Source organism: Scyliorhinus canicula, chromosome 3 (assembly GCF_902713615.1).
Source record: "Scyliorhinus canicula chromosome 3, sScyCan1.1, whole genome shotgun sequence".
In the NCBI taxonomy this organism is placed as follows: Eukaryota; Metazoa; Chordata; class Chondrichthyes; order Carcharhiniformes; family Scyliorhinidae; genus Scyliorhinus; species Scyliorhinus canicula.
In genome coordinates, this window is record NC_052148.1 from 110,582,444 (window position 1) to 110,598,588 (window position 16,145).

Genomic DNA, 16,145 nt, shown 5'->3' on the forward strand with positions numbered 1-16,145 from the left:
AACTTAGGTGGGCAAATTCTGGGGACCTGTATGTATGACAGTTAGAGGAAGCATGCTCCCTGTTGGACGAGACGTGGGGACAAATGGCTGGAAGAATTCGGGATGGGGTGGGGTCCCTGGAGCGAAGCACTGAACAGGGCCAACATGCACAAGCCATTTCAACTGTAAGTGGTGCACAGAGCACACCTAAATAGAACCTGAATGAGAAGGTTCTTCCTGGAGGTGGAAGAGGTGGAGGACAAATGTGAATGGTGCCAGGAATGCCTAGCTAACTACACACACATGTTCTGGGCATGCCCCAGACTTGTCAGGTTCTGGACAGCCTTCTTCGAGGCGATGTCCAAGGCTGTGGGTGAGGGTCGGAAGTGGCAGTATTCGGAGTATCAGACCAACTAAAACAATTCATGGGGAGAGGTACTTTGCATGTACTGCTTTCTCCTTCCTTTTTTTGATTGTACTTTCACATGTAAAATTACAACCCAATCCTGAATTATTGACTCCCTTTCAGACTCCATTTAGTAGGTGTCCTAGAAATGTCTTTGAACCATATAATCCCTACAGTGCAGAAAGAGGCTATTCGGCCCATCGAGTCTGCAATGACCTTCCGAAAGAGCACCCAGGCCAAATCCCCCACCCTATCCCCGAAACCCCACGTCGGGACAATTTTAGCAAAGCCAATCTACCTAACCAGCACATCTTTGGTCTGTGGGAGGAAACCGGGGCACCTGAAGGAAATCCACAGAGTCAGAGGCAGAATGTGTAACCTCCACTCTGTCACCCGAGGTCGGAAATTAACCCGGGTATCTGGACCTGTGAGCCAGCAGTGCTATCCACTGTGCCACCATGTTGCCTTTGCTTCCTACCATAGTGTTCAGGTGCACTTTCTGAACACTGATAGATGTGATTGTTTGTAGTTTAACATAAATTGTTTCCTATTGACGCAATTAGTGGACTGGTGGGATTAACAAACGCCAATGTAGCCTCCTGTTATCTTAAATGCTATCCTTTGGTATGTGATATCTTGTTGCAACTTGCCAACATTAGTCTGGAAGGGCTGAACGTGGGAATAGGAGTAGGTCATTTTTCTAGTCATTTCTAAATCTGCCATTTCTGCCAAATCTGCTCTGCCATTTCTAAAAATCGTGGCTGATCGGACACTTCAATGCCTTTTACACCATTATCCCCGTAACCCTTTACATTACTGTTAATCAGAAATCTGTCAATGCTGATTTTAAATATACACAATGAACTCCCAACAGCTCAATTCCAATAATTCGTGACCCTCTGTGTAAATACATTTCTCCTCATAGTTTTAAGTGTTATCCTCCTTATTTGGAAATTTGTACCCCCCCTTGCTTTTGGATTTCCCAGCCAAGGGAAACACTGTCCATTCCTTTTAAGAATTTTGTAGGTTTCAGTTAGATCACACCTCATATTTTGCCCAATCACTCTTCGACGACAGTCCTGCCATCTCTGTAACAAGTCTGGTGAACCTTCATTTCACACCCTCTACGGCAATAATATCCTTTCTGAAGTAAGGGGTCCAAACCGTACAGAGTACTCCAGATGCAGTCTAACCAAGCTCGTTTGAATGGAGGCCTCTCTTGATGTTGTCTCTTTGAATAAAATATCACTGTATAGAATTTTCTGCTGTCCAAAACATCTAGCCAATTCTTTGTTGTAAATTCACTCTGTCCAAATTTGAATGTAAATTGGGAACAATAGTTGGCTGTAGTGAGCTGATGAAGTGCGGGTAAATTGCTCACACTTAAAATGGTTGTTATTTGGAGAACAATCCATTTTGAGATTTTATTCTAACCAAAAATGCATCTGTTTTAATAATTTACTGTTCATAATGTTGTAGATGAACTTGAGCTGCTTCATTAATAGATGAGTGCAGCCGAATGCTGCAATAATCCAGTTAACATTTGCAGCCCCACTAATAGAGAGAAGATAATTGATGTAATTGAAATTAGGTCAGCAACGTTGACTTGAGGAGCTCCAACTACTTCATGGAGTTGTGATGAATGTTAATAAAACTTCAACCATCTTGTGTCTGAAACCCAGTGATTGAATTTTTTGCCATTTCTGTTCCGCCAGGACTCGTTGGTATTGCCTTGGTCAAAAGCTGCATTTACGTTGTTATCTCATTATCATTCATTTTGTGATGAATTCTGGAGCCAAGTGGTTCTGACTATTGGTGACTACCGGTGTGGCTTGATGGTTCTACTGTATAAACTTGATCACCTATTGTGAAAAAGCTATTAGGGAGGAAATTGATTGTTAGTTTTTAGGGGTCAAGAGAATCGCCAGCAGACTGCTGTTAAGTCCTAAAGGAGCAGAGTAGGCCATTTGGCCCTTTTTTGAGCCTGCTCAGAATGTAACCAGGTCAAGGTTGGTCTACCTGAAATCCACCTTCAGCTTTATCACCATTTCCCTCAATTTCCTCCATGTTATCGCCATTTCCCCCTCAATTCCCTTGGTATCGAAAAAGCTGTCTACCTTTTGTCTTGGCTATAATTGTGCGTGTATAAGTTTCTTGTATTCACAATTGGTAAAAGTCAATTTTTTTGCATCTGGATTGTAACATCAGTGCTGGAGTGGTGGTTGAGACAGACTAGGTCAAAGGAACAGAAATGATCCACAAAGACAAGCAATGTTGGGATTGCATCAGAATTTTGGGAAATCAACCTACTCTGGCCGGGCACGTGAATCCTTAAGTACCATTTTAGGCTCCTTTAATGGTACTTATAGGTTTGCCTGAATGGTGGTACTTGTTTTTTTTTTTAGTTATTGCTTAATTGAACTTTTGTCATGGAAATAATGTAATGCTGGCTGACAAAATTATTTCATTTATGAGCCGAGATCCTTTAGCTTCTATTTCACCGTTTATGCTTTCTTTCCACTGAAGAAAATACATCTGTTTTAGTAATTCTGAAGCACTCCTAGTCTGGCTCTAAGTTTGTTTGTGTAATGCTTCTGTGGGTGTAAATGTGTATAGGGTACTAATTATTTTCACCTGTACAGCACCTGGAGAAAATATTTTTGTTGTTGTACTTTGTGCAGTCACATTACATCACATGCTGCCAATTAACCTGCTTGAATGTGAGAGGGAATGCAAAGCCTTTAAGAGCTGTGTACATTTTCCAAGTAATGGATTCTGGTGTTTTTTTAACTCTGCTGGTTGGTAAGATGGATGCTTGCACTGTATAATGTTAGTTGGATTCATGCCAGCTGAGTTGTGGAGCCAACCATCAGTTTTAATTCTTAATCCTGTATAGCAAAACGAAATTCTGTAGCAAGGCTGAAGGATTCCAAGTTCAGTTATGGAGTTGTTGCTGCAAAAATAATTTTGGCTCAATGTTTCAAATGTTTACAAGATCAATTGAAGCCAAATGCAAAATCTTTTCTAAGACATATAGATTGCAACCGATGATTTGTACACCAGTTCCTCCTCTACCAAATGAATTCATAAGTAGTTTGCACTATCATTTCAATGTAAATTAAACAAAACAGTTTTGTGATGTTGATCTCATTATCTCACTGTCACACTATTATCACTTCTGCTCTTGTCAGAGTCGAGGAATGTGACCTTTGTTCAGTTGGAAAAGAACCGAGAGGAACTACGAAACAAATACGAAGGAGTAATTGAAAAGCTATCTGAAGAACACCAGACTGAACTTGAAGGGTTACAAAAAAGACTCGAGGAGCTCTTCACTGCAGAGAAAGAGCATCTACAGCAAAACTTCAACAATAATGTCAAAAAGCTACAGGCACAGCTGCAAAAGGAGGTCTGTTACTTTAGGTGAACAAGTTCTTGCTCCATGCCACTGCCTTCTCCTCTTCCTTCTAGATGTTGTGGTTAGTAGTAATGCTAGGGAAACTCCGCATTCGCTATAATAAGTGTAAAACTGACAAGCTTCTGACCTCCATATCTGCAGGTAAGCACACAAATCCAAAATTGCTGACATTCGTTCTGTGTTCCTTGCATGGCGTGCTGTCGAAGACCCCGCAGATAGAAATCTTAAAAATCATTTGGTTTGATCTGGCCTTCCACTTTTTAAGCCCCGAAGTTTTACTTTGAATGTGAAATAACTGGGGTCTTTTGTAACAGATCGAGTCATAATACTGCACAGTCTCTCTGGCTCTCACAAATTATATTTTTAGAATGTCGAATCTCGATGATTAAAACAATTCTAGAATCTAAATTTTCTATTTTTGGTACTTCAGCTTCTCAACCATATGTGCATGTTCCAATCTTTATTCCATTGTCTGTATAATAATTTTAAAAATGGAAGGATGATTGGTGTCTTTCACACTCTGGGTTGTAGAATTTTTCGATATGATTCTTCTGCTTAGCTCAGACCATAAGACATAGCAGCAAAATTAGGCCACTCGGCCCATCGAGTCTGCTCCGCCATTTAATCATGGCTGATATTTTTCTCATCCCCATTCTCCTGCCTGTAACCCCTGATCCCCTTATTGATCAAAAACTTATTTATCTTTGTTTTAAAGACACTGAGTGATTTGGCCTCTGCAGCCTTCTGCAGCAAAGAGTTCCACAGATTCACCACCCTCTGGCTGAAGAAATTCCTCCTCATCTCTGTTTTAAAGGATCTGCCCTATTGTCTGAGATTGTGTCCTCTACTAGTTTTTCCTACAAGTGGACACATCCACTCCAGGTCCACTCTATCTAGGCCACGCATTGTCCTGTAAGTTTCAATAAGATCCTCCCTCATCCTTCTAAACTCCAACGAGTACAGACCCAGAGTCCTCAACCGTTCCTCATACGACAAGCTCTTCATTCCAGGCATCATTCTTGTGAACCTCCTCTGGACCCTTTCCAAGGCCAGCACATTCTTCCTTAGATACGGGGCCCAAAACTGCTCTCAATAATCCAAATGGGGTCTGACCAGAGCCTTACATAGCCTCAGAAGTACATCCCTGGTCTTGTATTCTAACCCTCTTGACATGAATGCTAACATTACATTTGCCTTCCTAACTGCCGACTGGCTGGTTTAGCTCACAAGGCTAAATCGCTGGCCAGCAGCACGGTTCGATTCCCGTACCAGCCTCCCGGACAGGCGCCGGAATGTGGCGACTAGGGGCTTTTCACAGTAACTTCATTGAAGCCTACTCGTGACAATAAGCGATTTTCATTTTCATTTCATTTTCAACCTGCATGTTAACCTTAAGAGAATCGTAAACAAGGACTCCCAAAGCATCTTCCCATTTAGAAAATAGTCTATGCCTCCATTTCTCCTTCCGAAGTGCATGACCTCACATTTTTTTGTATTCCATCTGCCACTTCTTTGCCCACTCTCCTAGCCTGTCCAAGTCTTTCTGCCGCCTGCCTGCTTCCTCAATACCACCTGTCCCTCTACAGATCTTTGTATCATCTACAAACTTAACAACCGTGCCTTCAGTTCCTTCCTCAGGATCATTAATGTGTATTGTGAAAAGTTGTGGTCCCAGCACCGACCCGTGAGGTAAACCACTGGTCACCGGCTGCCATCCTGAAAAAGACCCATTTATCCTCACTGGCCTTCTGCCAGTCAGCCAATCCACTATGCCTTGATGACAGCACTGTTGGACAGCAGGATTCCAAATTCTGATGCTGTAGTGAGGTTAACATTGGCAAGGTGAAATCCACACCATTAGAGATTGCCAGGTTCTTGTTGGCAACTTTCTTGGTGCTGTGAAATTGACATTGACAGGAATACCAAGGCTCTGATCTTAGCACTGATCCATTTATTTCCGCAACAGGTTCAACAGGCAGAAGTTTCAAACTAATTCTACCTTGTCTAATAATGCATACTTCAAAGTGTGATGAATTTAATTTAGAACTTCTCATTTTTCTCAAACTATTGTATTTGCCATTGCTATCCAGAAAAACGAATGAAACTAAGAAGCTGACAATGCCACACCAGCATTAGAACTTCTTATTCTGCTCCTTAAGGTGTGATCTGGCTTTTAATGGTCTTAATAGTTATAAAGTAAATATGAAAATACTATTACTGCAAACTGCACCTGATTGCAACACTCATCCCAATGTTACTGGATTTTACATGTCTGAGCTGAATTTGTAGAAAAGATTTTTTGATATTTTCCGTTGCCGCTAGATTCAGCATGAAAAGGTTTTTCCCCCGAACTATAAACCAGCAACCTGAAAGCCTCTGTTTGTCAGATCTTCCTTAAGATACAAATTAATTTATGGTCTCCATTGTGAATTGAGCTCTAATTAGAGATGCCGGTATTCCTTGGCGCCTTAGATTATTGAAGTTGTGAATAATAAAATTGTAGCTGGAAATATACATATCGCCCTTTGGGAGCAGGAGTTAGCCACTTGATCCCCCAAGCCTGCGCTGTCATTCAAGTAGATAATTGCTGATCTAATTGTACCCTCAACCCCACATTCCTGCCTACCCTTGATAACATTCACCCCAATCTATCTAGCTCTCCCTTAAAGGCTAGTCATAAATATTTTAAGTCATCCCTCTCTGTAATGGGCACTCTGACCAATTCACTTCTCTGGGTTCAATAAATTGAAAACTGTCCAATCCACACCTGGAAGAATGGTGTGGAGAGATTATTTTGAAAGAGGCTCTTAATTTAGTCCTTTTTAAATTGTTCATCTTTGTCCTGCTTACAAAGTCAAGTAATTCGGTGGACACCTTGAAACCTTATCTTGGAATCCTGTTTGAGACCGACAGCTCTGTTTTTTTTCATAATTAGGTGCTTGGGAAATTGTTCACTCCCGCTGGAGACTGCGCCATGTCAAATAACCAGTTGTTGGCTTGACCTTGTTATAAGAACATAGAACTCGGCGCAGGTGTAGGCCACCTGGCTTTTCGAGCCTGCTCCGCCATTCCAGAAGATCATGGCTAATCTTTTGTGGGCTCAGTTCCACTTTCCCGCCTGAATACCATAACCCTTTATTCCTTTGTTCGTCAAAAAACTATCTATCTTTATCTTGAAAACATTTAATGAAGGAGCCTCAACTGCTTCACTGGGCAGGGAATTCCATAGATTCTTGCTGCTTTGTTCCAAGTGCTTTTGGTTCGCCTTCCAACAGGAGAAAATGTAAGTGGCGTGCATGTTATTTTAGTGGCCGGTGTATGAAATCACTTCCTGTACAATTCTTAGATCATGTGCTAAAACAAACAATGTTGGCCTGTGAAAGGTATATTCCAACCATAAGAATGATTTTCAATGAGTTGAGTGATTAAACACCACCAAAGCGAATCTGTTACTGTAAAATAATGAGGTAATCTCGATACAAAAAGATGAAATTTGTGATGCTCGACTTTTTTTAAATCCGAATGTCCAGATGCTGGGGATGAAATAATTTTTTGTCTTTAGTTCAGATTTCATTTCTTAAATTTTGAGTATCCAATTATTTATTTTTTCTTATCAAGGGGCAATTTAGCCTGGCCAATCCACCTACGCTGCACATCTTTTTTTGGTTGTGGGGGTGAGATCCACGCGGACACAGGGAGAATTTGTAAACTCCACATGTACAGTGACCCAGGACCGGGATCGAACCCAGGTCCTTGGCACCATGAGACAGCAGTGCTAACCACTACACCACCTTGCCGCTCTAGATTTAATTTATTTTATTTATGATGCAAAGTAAGCCTTGCTGTTGGAGCAGGTCCAATTGGTTGAATGGCAGCCACCTGTTTCCACATTACAAGGTACCAGAATTAATTTCAGCTGTTGCAAGATTCATGTCTCTCTTGTATTTAGATTGAAGGCTTAACCTCTACACATGAAACCCTTAAACTGGAGCTCAGTGCAACTCATTCAAAGAACCTAGAATGTCTTCAGAATGAATATCAACAGTCTCTGGCAGGTAATCAGTGCTGAACAGCACATATATCATTTTGCTGATAAACTTGAATGTTTTGTAACAACTGACAAATGTGTCGCCTGCAATACAATGCATTCCAGATTTTCAAGTGATTGATCACAGAAAATAGACTTTTTTGTTCAATGTAGAACTTGTCAGATCACATGAACTGGAGCAGAAGACACTTGAAGAGAGCTTTAAAGAAAGACAATCACTCTTGCAGGTTAGTCTAATTTGCTGCAAAAATTCATCACCTAGAATCAATTCCACTGTGTAGCTACAGCAGTTACGTTGCATAAATAATAGTACTATCAAACATCTGAAATGAATGGTTAAGTAGTCACTGTGACAGTATCTTGAAGAAACAATTGCACTTGGAAAAATGTACTTCAGATGCAGTAATGGAACTGTCTAATGTCTGTTGCAAAAACGACATCTTTTGGAGGTATTAAACCAGGATAGTCGACCAAGGTAATACTCCTTCAGTACGACATTTGAAGTAGCAGCTTGGAGTCAAATCCAGTTGAAGAATGAAATCAAAATTGAGTCTGGGTTCGAACTTCTTTCCCCCACTCCCTCATAACACTTCATTTCAAATAGATATGAACAATAAATACTTTATTGCCAGTGTTGCTGTTATCCATAAGAATACATTTATGGAGTGAAACCAATCTTGCTATAAAAGGTAAAATGATGCAACGGCCCTTTAGCCTTATTTGAAAGTTGCCCAATTAGTCCTATTCCTCCCTTCCCCAAGGCACTGGATTTTTTCTCAACATAATTATCCAATCGGTTGTTATTGAATCCACACCCACAAATCTTTCAGTGAGTGCTTTTCAGATCATAGTGTGCAAAAATAAAATCTTTCAATTTCGCTTGATTCTTTTGCCAATTACCTTAAATGTGTCCCCTATCATTACCAATCACTTCCAATGTAAACCATTACAAATTTTCTTACTCTATTGAAGCATCAATGATTTTGGGCATCTCTTAACATTTTTGACCATTTCTAACGAACCTTCCTTCAACCGTCTCTGCTCCAAGGATAAAAACCTTCACTCCCCCGTAAATTAGTCTTTCATCCCCGGTAGCATTTTATTAAATGTACTCAGTACCCTCACATAAGGCCATGACATCCTTTCTGAATTACAATGCCAGTATAGGGCACAATAATCCATCTGGTCCGTAACCAGTATCTTAAAGATTTCAGGATTTTAGGCATCTGTTTTTAAGAACAATCATCCTGATGGATCTTTAAATTACCTTCTCAACATTTCCTGCTACCTTGAACAATTTGTATGCATTCTCTCTTCTTTAACACCATTTAAATTTGTAATGTGTGGTCATTTCAAATCAATGCAATGGTTATAAGGATCCACATCTAATCAAAATAATTTTGTTTTCAGGACCAAATTAGAGAACTGAATGAGGAAAATGATTCCTTAAAGGAGGAAATTAAAGCTAAGGAGGAAATCTCAAAAGCACGGGGACAGAAAGATCAAGTGAGTTCCATCATATTTCAAAGGAATACTTTTTGGTTTGGGGCTGCTCTGCAGCTTGCCTTATTTACCATGAGATTGTACTTGTGGAGTTTTTGAAATATTTTTGACTCTCGTTTAACCTTTTTTAAAATGTATTTTTGAAATTTTTAATGTTTACAAAACTGGATCAGAACAAACAAGAGGAAAGATGCCATAGGTATCGATTTACAACAGGCACAGCACAAAACAGCAATCTTGCGAATACAGGACAAATGAGACTGGATGAATCGGGAACGAAGTCCCCAATGTGTTCTCTCCGTGGATACGAAACCGGTCTGCACCAATACAGGATACAGACATCAGCACAGACCAACGTACCGATAGCTTCGAGAAGGGGGGGGGGGGGGGGGGGGGGGGGGGGAAGAGAGAATGGACATTAGAGGTATGTAAAACATCGAGAATCCCAGAGCCCGGGGAATTGCACTGATACGCGCAATGCAATTAAGCTCTTAGGTCCAAGACAGAACAGGCAGCCATCATATAACTAAGACTACAAGAGGAGGACTGGGCACTACGAGCCCAAGAAAATCTCAGACCTCAAATCTCAACCAAGGTTCTCCCACTGAACAATAACAAGAAAGCAGGAACAAGAAAGCAGGAACAAGAATCCTGCCACCTTCCCCGAATTCCAGAGCAAAGGACACAGCAGACTGCCAGTAATGACACTAGGGGGAAAACCGGATACCGTGGAACCCTTGGTTAAGAAGGATGTAGATTGGTCCTAATCAAAAAAAGGGGAACCCCACTCCAGAAAGCAGGGTGCCCATCAGGGCAACCCTGAAAAGGGGAGCACCCTGGAAGGCGAGTCCAGCCCCCTGTGACAAACCAGGGACATCCAGCATAGTCAACATCTTGTATTTATATGGTGCCTTTAGCATAATAGAACGTGTTAAGGCACTTCACTATTATCAAGCAAAATCTGACACCAAGCCACAAGTTGAATTGGGGTAGATAGTCAGAAAATCTTGGTCAAAGAGGTAGGTTTTAAAAGTATCATAAACGAGTTCAGTAAAGTAAAGAGGTTTGGGAGGAAATTAAAACTTGATGAGTTTAAAGCTTCTTTGAGCAATTTTAGCAATAAGTAACTTGTGCAAACTCGATGATCTACGAATGAGACCGTGAAACATTATAAACAAGAGACAGTCAAACGTGAATATTTATTTTAAGTAGGTGTAGGTCATCATGGCCCTTTAAGCCTGCTGTGCCAATCAGCTACCTCATGGCTGATCTACCTCCGTGCCGTTTTCCTGCATATCCCTTGGTGTCTTTAATATCCGGGAATCTATCGATCTGTCTTAAATGTACTCTATGACTAAGCCTCCACCGCCTTCTGTGGATAGAGAATTACAAAGAATCACTACACTTGGAGAAGCTTTGCTGCACGTTCTTAAATGGGTGACCCGTTATTTTTAAACCTTGATGCCTTATTCTGGAATTTCTATGAGAAATATCCTCAGGATCTCCTCAACAGGCTTGGCAGTATTTATAGAGAGAGAAATAGAGTTTTGACCCCTCTTCAGAGCCATTACAGACTTGAAATGTTCAATGTTCCTTTATCCACAGATGCTGCATCTACTGAGTTTATTAATCATTCCCTGGTATTTCAGCATCTGCAATATTTTACTTTTCACTTCCGGATCTACCCTGTCAAGCCCCTTCAGATTTCAAAAAGATCACCTCTCACTTTCCTGAGTATAAGGTCAACCTGCTCAACCATTCCTCAAATCAGCCGAATGAGCCTTCTCTGATATTCTAATGCAAGTACGTCTGTCCTTGGGAAGGTAACCAAAACTATACGCAGTACTCTGTGTGGTCTCTCCAATACCTAGTGCAGTTGTACTCTGCCTTTTTAAAATAAATTTAGAGTACCCAATTATTATTTTTCCAATTAAGGGGCAATTTAGCATGGCTAATCCACCTAACCTGCACATCTTTGGGTTTTGGGGGTGAAAACCACACAGACGTGGGGAGAATGTGCACTGTTTGCTTTCCTAATTACTTCCTGTACCTGCATGCCAACTTTTACAATTCCCTTTCAAGGATACAAAGAGCTTGCTTTATCGTAGAGGTCTGCAGAGTCTCTCCATTTGAATTATCATCTACTTTTCCATTCTTCCTGTTAAAAGGACAACCTCCTATTTTACCATATTATAATCCATCTGCCAATTTGTTCTCACTCATTTTAGCCTATCTATCCCTTTCGAAATTCTTTGCATCCTCTTCAAGTTGCTTTCCTACCTGTTTTTATCACCAACACATGTTGTTGTAGTACAGTCAGTACCTTATCCAAGTCATTAATATAGATCGGAAATAAATTGAAGTCCAAGCTGTTATGGGCCAGGGTTTAGAGAACCCCAAAGTGTATCGTGGCGTTCACCTGACCCACAACTTTTAATATATTGTGGTTTGGGGAGCACACGGCCCACTCTACAGGTGTGGTACAGCAGAAATGGAAAAGTATTTTTTAAAGCAAAACAATGTTTATTCTATGAACTCAAGTTAACCTTTTTAAAACATACAGTGAACGTCTTAGCAGCCATTAATTCAAATACAACCCCCAAATAATACAACACTAAGTAATCCTGAAGCTGTCCTTTTAACATCCATAAGACTTTAAAAAAAAACATTTAAACAGAAGCACATCAGGTTAAAGTCACTACTGAGAGCAGTTATTAGTTTTAAATCACCAAAGGATTGATTTACAGTTTTTAGATTACAGCGAGAGAGAGAGAGACTAAGACCCCGTCTGGCTGTGACTGCAGCTATCCAGCTCTGAAAACGAAACGTCCAAAGAAGTGCAGGTTAGGTGGATTGGCCATGCTGAATTGCCCTGTGGTACTCACCACTGTTTGTATATATTACGTATCTGAGAAGTAATACGGTAAGGCTCCTGTACTACAGGTATTGAGTAGATCCCTGCCTGCTTGCTCTGCCCAGTAGGCAGAGTATAAATGTGTGTGATCACCGAGCTGCAGCCATTTCGGCAGCAGCAGGCAACACATCTCTGCTTAATAATGCCTCGATTACTCTCTACTCTTGTCTCGTTGTACTTGATAGTGCATCAATTTATTAAGCAGAGATTTTACAGCGATAGACCTCCGCATCAAACCAGATTCCTGCAGCTGCACCCTCAAGCAGACAACGCCACATCAGCCTTCGACCACTGGCTAGCTCGCTTTGAAGCCTACATCGGATCAGTGACAGAACAACCCTCAGAAGCACAGAAACTCCAGATCCTGTACACACGGTTGAGCTCCGATATTTTTCCCCTTATCCGGGACGTGGCCACCTATGCTGAGGCAATGGCGCTTCTGAAAGAGAACTACACCCGGCCAATCAACAAACTCTATGCCAGGCACCTCCTGTCCACACGGCAACAACTCCCCGGTGAGTCATTGGAAGATTTATGGCGTGCCCTGGCGAGGAACTGCGATTGCCAGGCCATTTCAGCCGTTGAACATTCTGAACTCATCATCGTTTTCGTTACGGGCACAGGGTCGGCGTACATCTGCCAGCGCCTCTTCGAAGGTGGTACGCTCAACCTCGCGGTCGAAACCTGCAACCTCACTAACGGTAGCCTCCCATAATGTACAAGCATATGCCCCGACTGCATGGTGCCCACCTGGACATCGTGGACCCCACCAGTGACCACCACAAGCCTGCGCCGCGCGGCAGCCAGCTAACCCTGCCCCCCCCCCCCCCCCCGCAGTGCTATTTTTGCAGGCAGACAAAACACCCCCAGCAGTGCTGCCCAGCGCGGAGCGCAATCTGCAAGGCCTGTGGGAAGAAGGGACATTTCGCTGCGGTGTGCCAGACCCGGTTGATCGTCGCTGGAACCAGGCCCATTGTTTCTGCACCCCCCACATGCGACCCGTGACTGCTGCCATTTTCGTCCCCGCAACTCATGTGCTGCCTGTGGGCGCTGCCATCTTCCTCTCATCAGAACACGTGTGGCCCGTGGTACTGCACCGCCATCCTCACCATCCAGGGCGTAGACTTCCGGCTCAACGTCCTCCCCAACCTCTGCGCTGCCATGCTACTCGGTCTGGACTTCCAGTGCAACCTCCAAAGTCTAACTCGGCGGGCCCCTAACACCCCTTACTGTATGCAGCCTCACAACCCTTAAGGTCGACCCACATTCCCTGTTTGCAAACCTCACCCCGAATTGCAGACCCGTCGCCACCAGGAGCAGACGGTACAGTGCCCAGGACAGGACCTTCATCAGGTCGGAGGTCCAGCGGCTACTGCAGGAAGGCATTATCGAGGCCAGCAACAGCCCCTGGAGAGTCCAAGTGGTAGTTGTAAAGACTGGGGAGAGACACAGGATGGTCGTTGACTGCAGTCAGACCATCAATCGGTACACGCAGCTCGACGCGTACCCCCTCCCACGCATATCTGATATGGTCAATCAGATTGCACAGTACCAGGTCTTCTCTACAGTGGACCTGAAATCTGCCCACCACCAGCTCCCCATCTGCAAGGCGGACCGCCCATACATTGCATTAGAAGCAGACGGCCGCCTTTACCATTTCCTTAGGGTTCTCTTCAGCGTCACTAATGGGGTCTGGTCTTCCAACGGGAGATGGACCGAATGGTTGACCGGTATAGACTGCGAGCCACCTTCCCGTACCTGGATAACATCACCATCTGTGGCCACGACCAGCAGGACCACAACACTAACCTTTCCAAATTTCTCCACACCGCCAAACTCCTGAACCTTGCGTATAACAAGAAGTGCGTGTTCAGCACTAACTGCTTAGCCATCCTTGGCCATGTGGTGCAAAATGGAGTTCTAGGGCCAGAACCTGACTGCATGCGCCTCCACATGGTGCTCCCCCTCCCCCACCGCCCCAAGGCCCTCAAACGATGCCTGGGGTTCTTCTCATACTATACCCAGTGGGTCCCTAACTGTGCGGACAAGGCCCGCCCACTCATTTACTCCACCGTTTTCCCCCTGACTGCCAAGGCTCACCAGGCCTTCAACTGTATCAAGGCCAACCGCCAATGCCGCGATGCACACAGTCAACGAGACCCTTCCCTTTCAAGTCGAGAGCGGTGCATCAAACGTCGCTCTGGCCGCCACCCTCAACCAGGCCAGCAGACCCCTGGCATTCTTTTCCCGGGCCCTCCATGCCTCTGAAATTGGGCACTCCTCCATCGAAAAGGAGGCCCAAGCCATCGTTGAAGCGGTGCGTCATTGGAGGCATTACCTTGCCGGCAGGAGATTCAGTCTCCTCACTGACCAACGGTCGGTTGCCTTCATGTTTAACAACACAGCGGGGCAAGATCAAAAACGATAAAATCTTGAGGTGGAGGATCGAGCTCTCCACCTACAATTACAAGATTTTGTATCGCCCTGGTAAGCTCAACGAGCCCGCCCCCCAAAATGCCCTATCTTGAGGTATATCTGCCAGCGCACAAGTGGAAATTTAAGTATCAGAAATTTTACTTGGTGCATTTATCCAGTTAATCCTTTGCCCGTTACACTTTTCTCCAGATGTGTTGCAACAGATAATCCCCAGAGTGCACATGTTAGAACTCAGACTTTCTAAAAGAAATGAGGCAGCATAAGCAATGTCAGTTCAAATACAATAGCACTATTGAGAACCTTTATTTTAATTATGTTCTTTATTTACAGAAAATTGATCCCCTGAGCCTATACCTGAAGCAGGAGCTGGAAAGTCTAAAAGCCGTGCTAGAAATAAAAAATGAGAAGATACATAATCAAGAAAGAAAGCTGATGCAGATGGAAAAGCTGGTGAGTCGACTGTCTGGGGAAGCAGAATCCAGCACAATTGTCTAGTATTCAGATTAGGCTCAGTTCCTACCATTGGCGATGGTTATTGAGCATGTAACTTCTGTTATCTTTTAAACTTGAAGGTGCAGTAATGCAAATGAGTTGTCTAAACAATCAATCAACTTAGATAAGATATCCTCGAAGTGCTGAAGGTGTTGTGATTTTGTTCTCCAAATAGTGATCTGAAATTCCCACTCTGGTACATCTCACTAACTGCAACAAGTTTGCACAACTGAAAGACACTTTGACTATTATCTTTGATATCATTTCCTATATCTCCAGCTCATCACACTTTGAATTTGCATGTTACAGTTTGCGTATTTATTGCAGCAGATATGACTTCTGCTCTACAACGTGAACTATTTTGCTTTGAATTACGCAGAATTTTGATTGATCTGTTTTCATGACCAACAAGGACTAATCAGATTTTTATTCCACAGCACAAGCAGTAGAGTAACTTAATCCACATGGGGCTGCACAGTGGCTTAGTGGTTAGCACTGCTGCCTCATGGCGCCAAGGACCCAGGTTCGATCCTGGCCTTGGGTCACTGTCCTTGTGGAGTTTGTACATTCTCCCCCTGTCTGCGTGGGTCCCACCCCCACAACCCAAAAAGATGTGCAGGGTAGGTGTATTGGCCACGCTAAATTGCCGATATTTGGATAAAAATAATTGGGCACTCAAATTTTTAACAAAACTTAATCCACGTGTTGGCTAAATTCTCGCGTCCTCTCTCGTCCTCTTATTCTCTTTTCCTTCAGCCATCTGTGGAACCAGTTCTTAGGCGCAATTTTACAGCCACGCTGTGCCTGAAAAGCAGCTCGCCACACCGCAGCATGGCCGATATAAGCCGGGAGACCCGGCTCCTGGGATCTACCAGGTTCGCAAAGCCTCGATTGCGCTGGATCTCGCCAGATGCTGCGGTGTAAATCCTGCTCGTTGTGAGCAGGATCACTT

The 16,145-nt window shown here is 43.2% G+C and overlaps 1 protein-coding gene across 3 annotated transcripts in view; it reads left to right on the forward strand.

The window, feature by feature from the left end:
* mtus1b (microtubule associated tumor suppressor 1b) overlaps positions 1-16,145 on the forward strand; it is a 221,160-nt gene that overhangs the window by 191,332 nt on the left and 13,683 nt on the right. For all 3 annotated transcript variants that reach the window (XM_038791093.1, XM_038791094.1, XM_038791092.1), the window contains exons 9-13: positions 3,577-3,791; positions 7,750-7,855; positions 8,002-8,075; positions 9,259-9,354; positions 15,032-15,151. In XM_038791093.1, the coding sequence (XP_038647021.1) occupies positions 3,577-3,791; positions 7,750-7,855; positions 8,002-8,075; positions 9,259-9,354; positions 15,032-15,151 (611 nt within the window). The remainder of the gene's footprint in view (positions 1-3,576; positions 3,792-7,749; positions 7,856-8,001; positions 8,076-9,258; positions 9,355-15,031; positions 15,152-16,145) is intronic.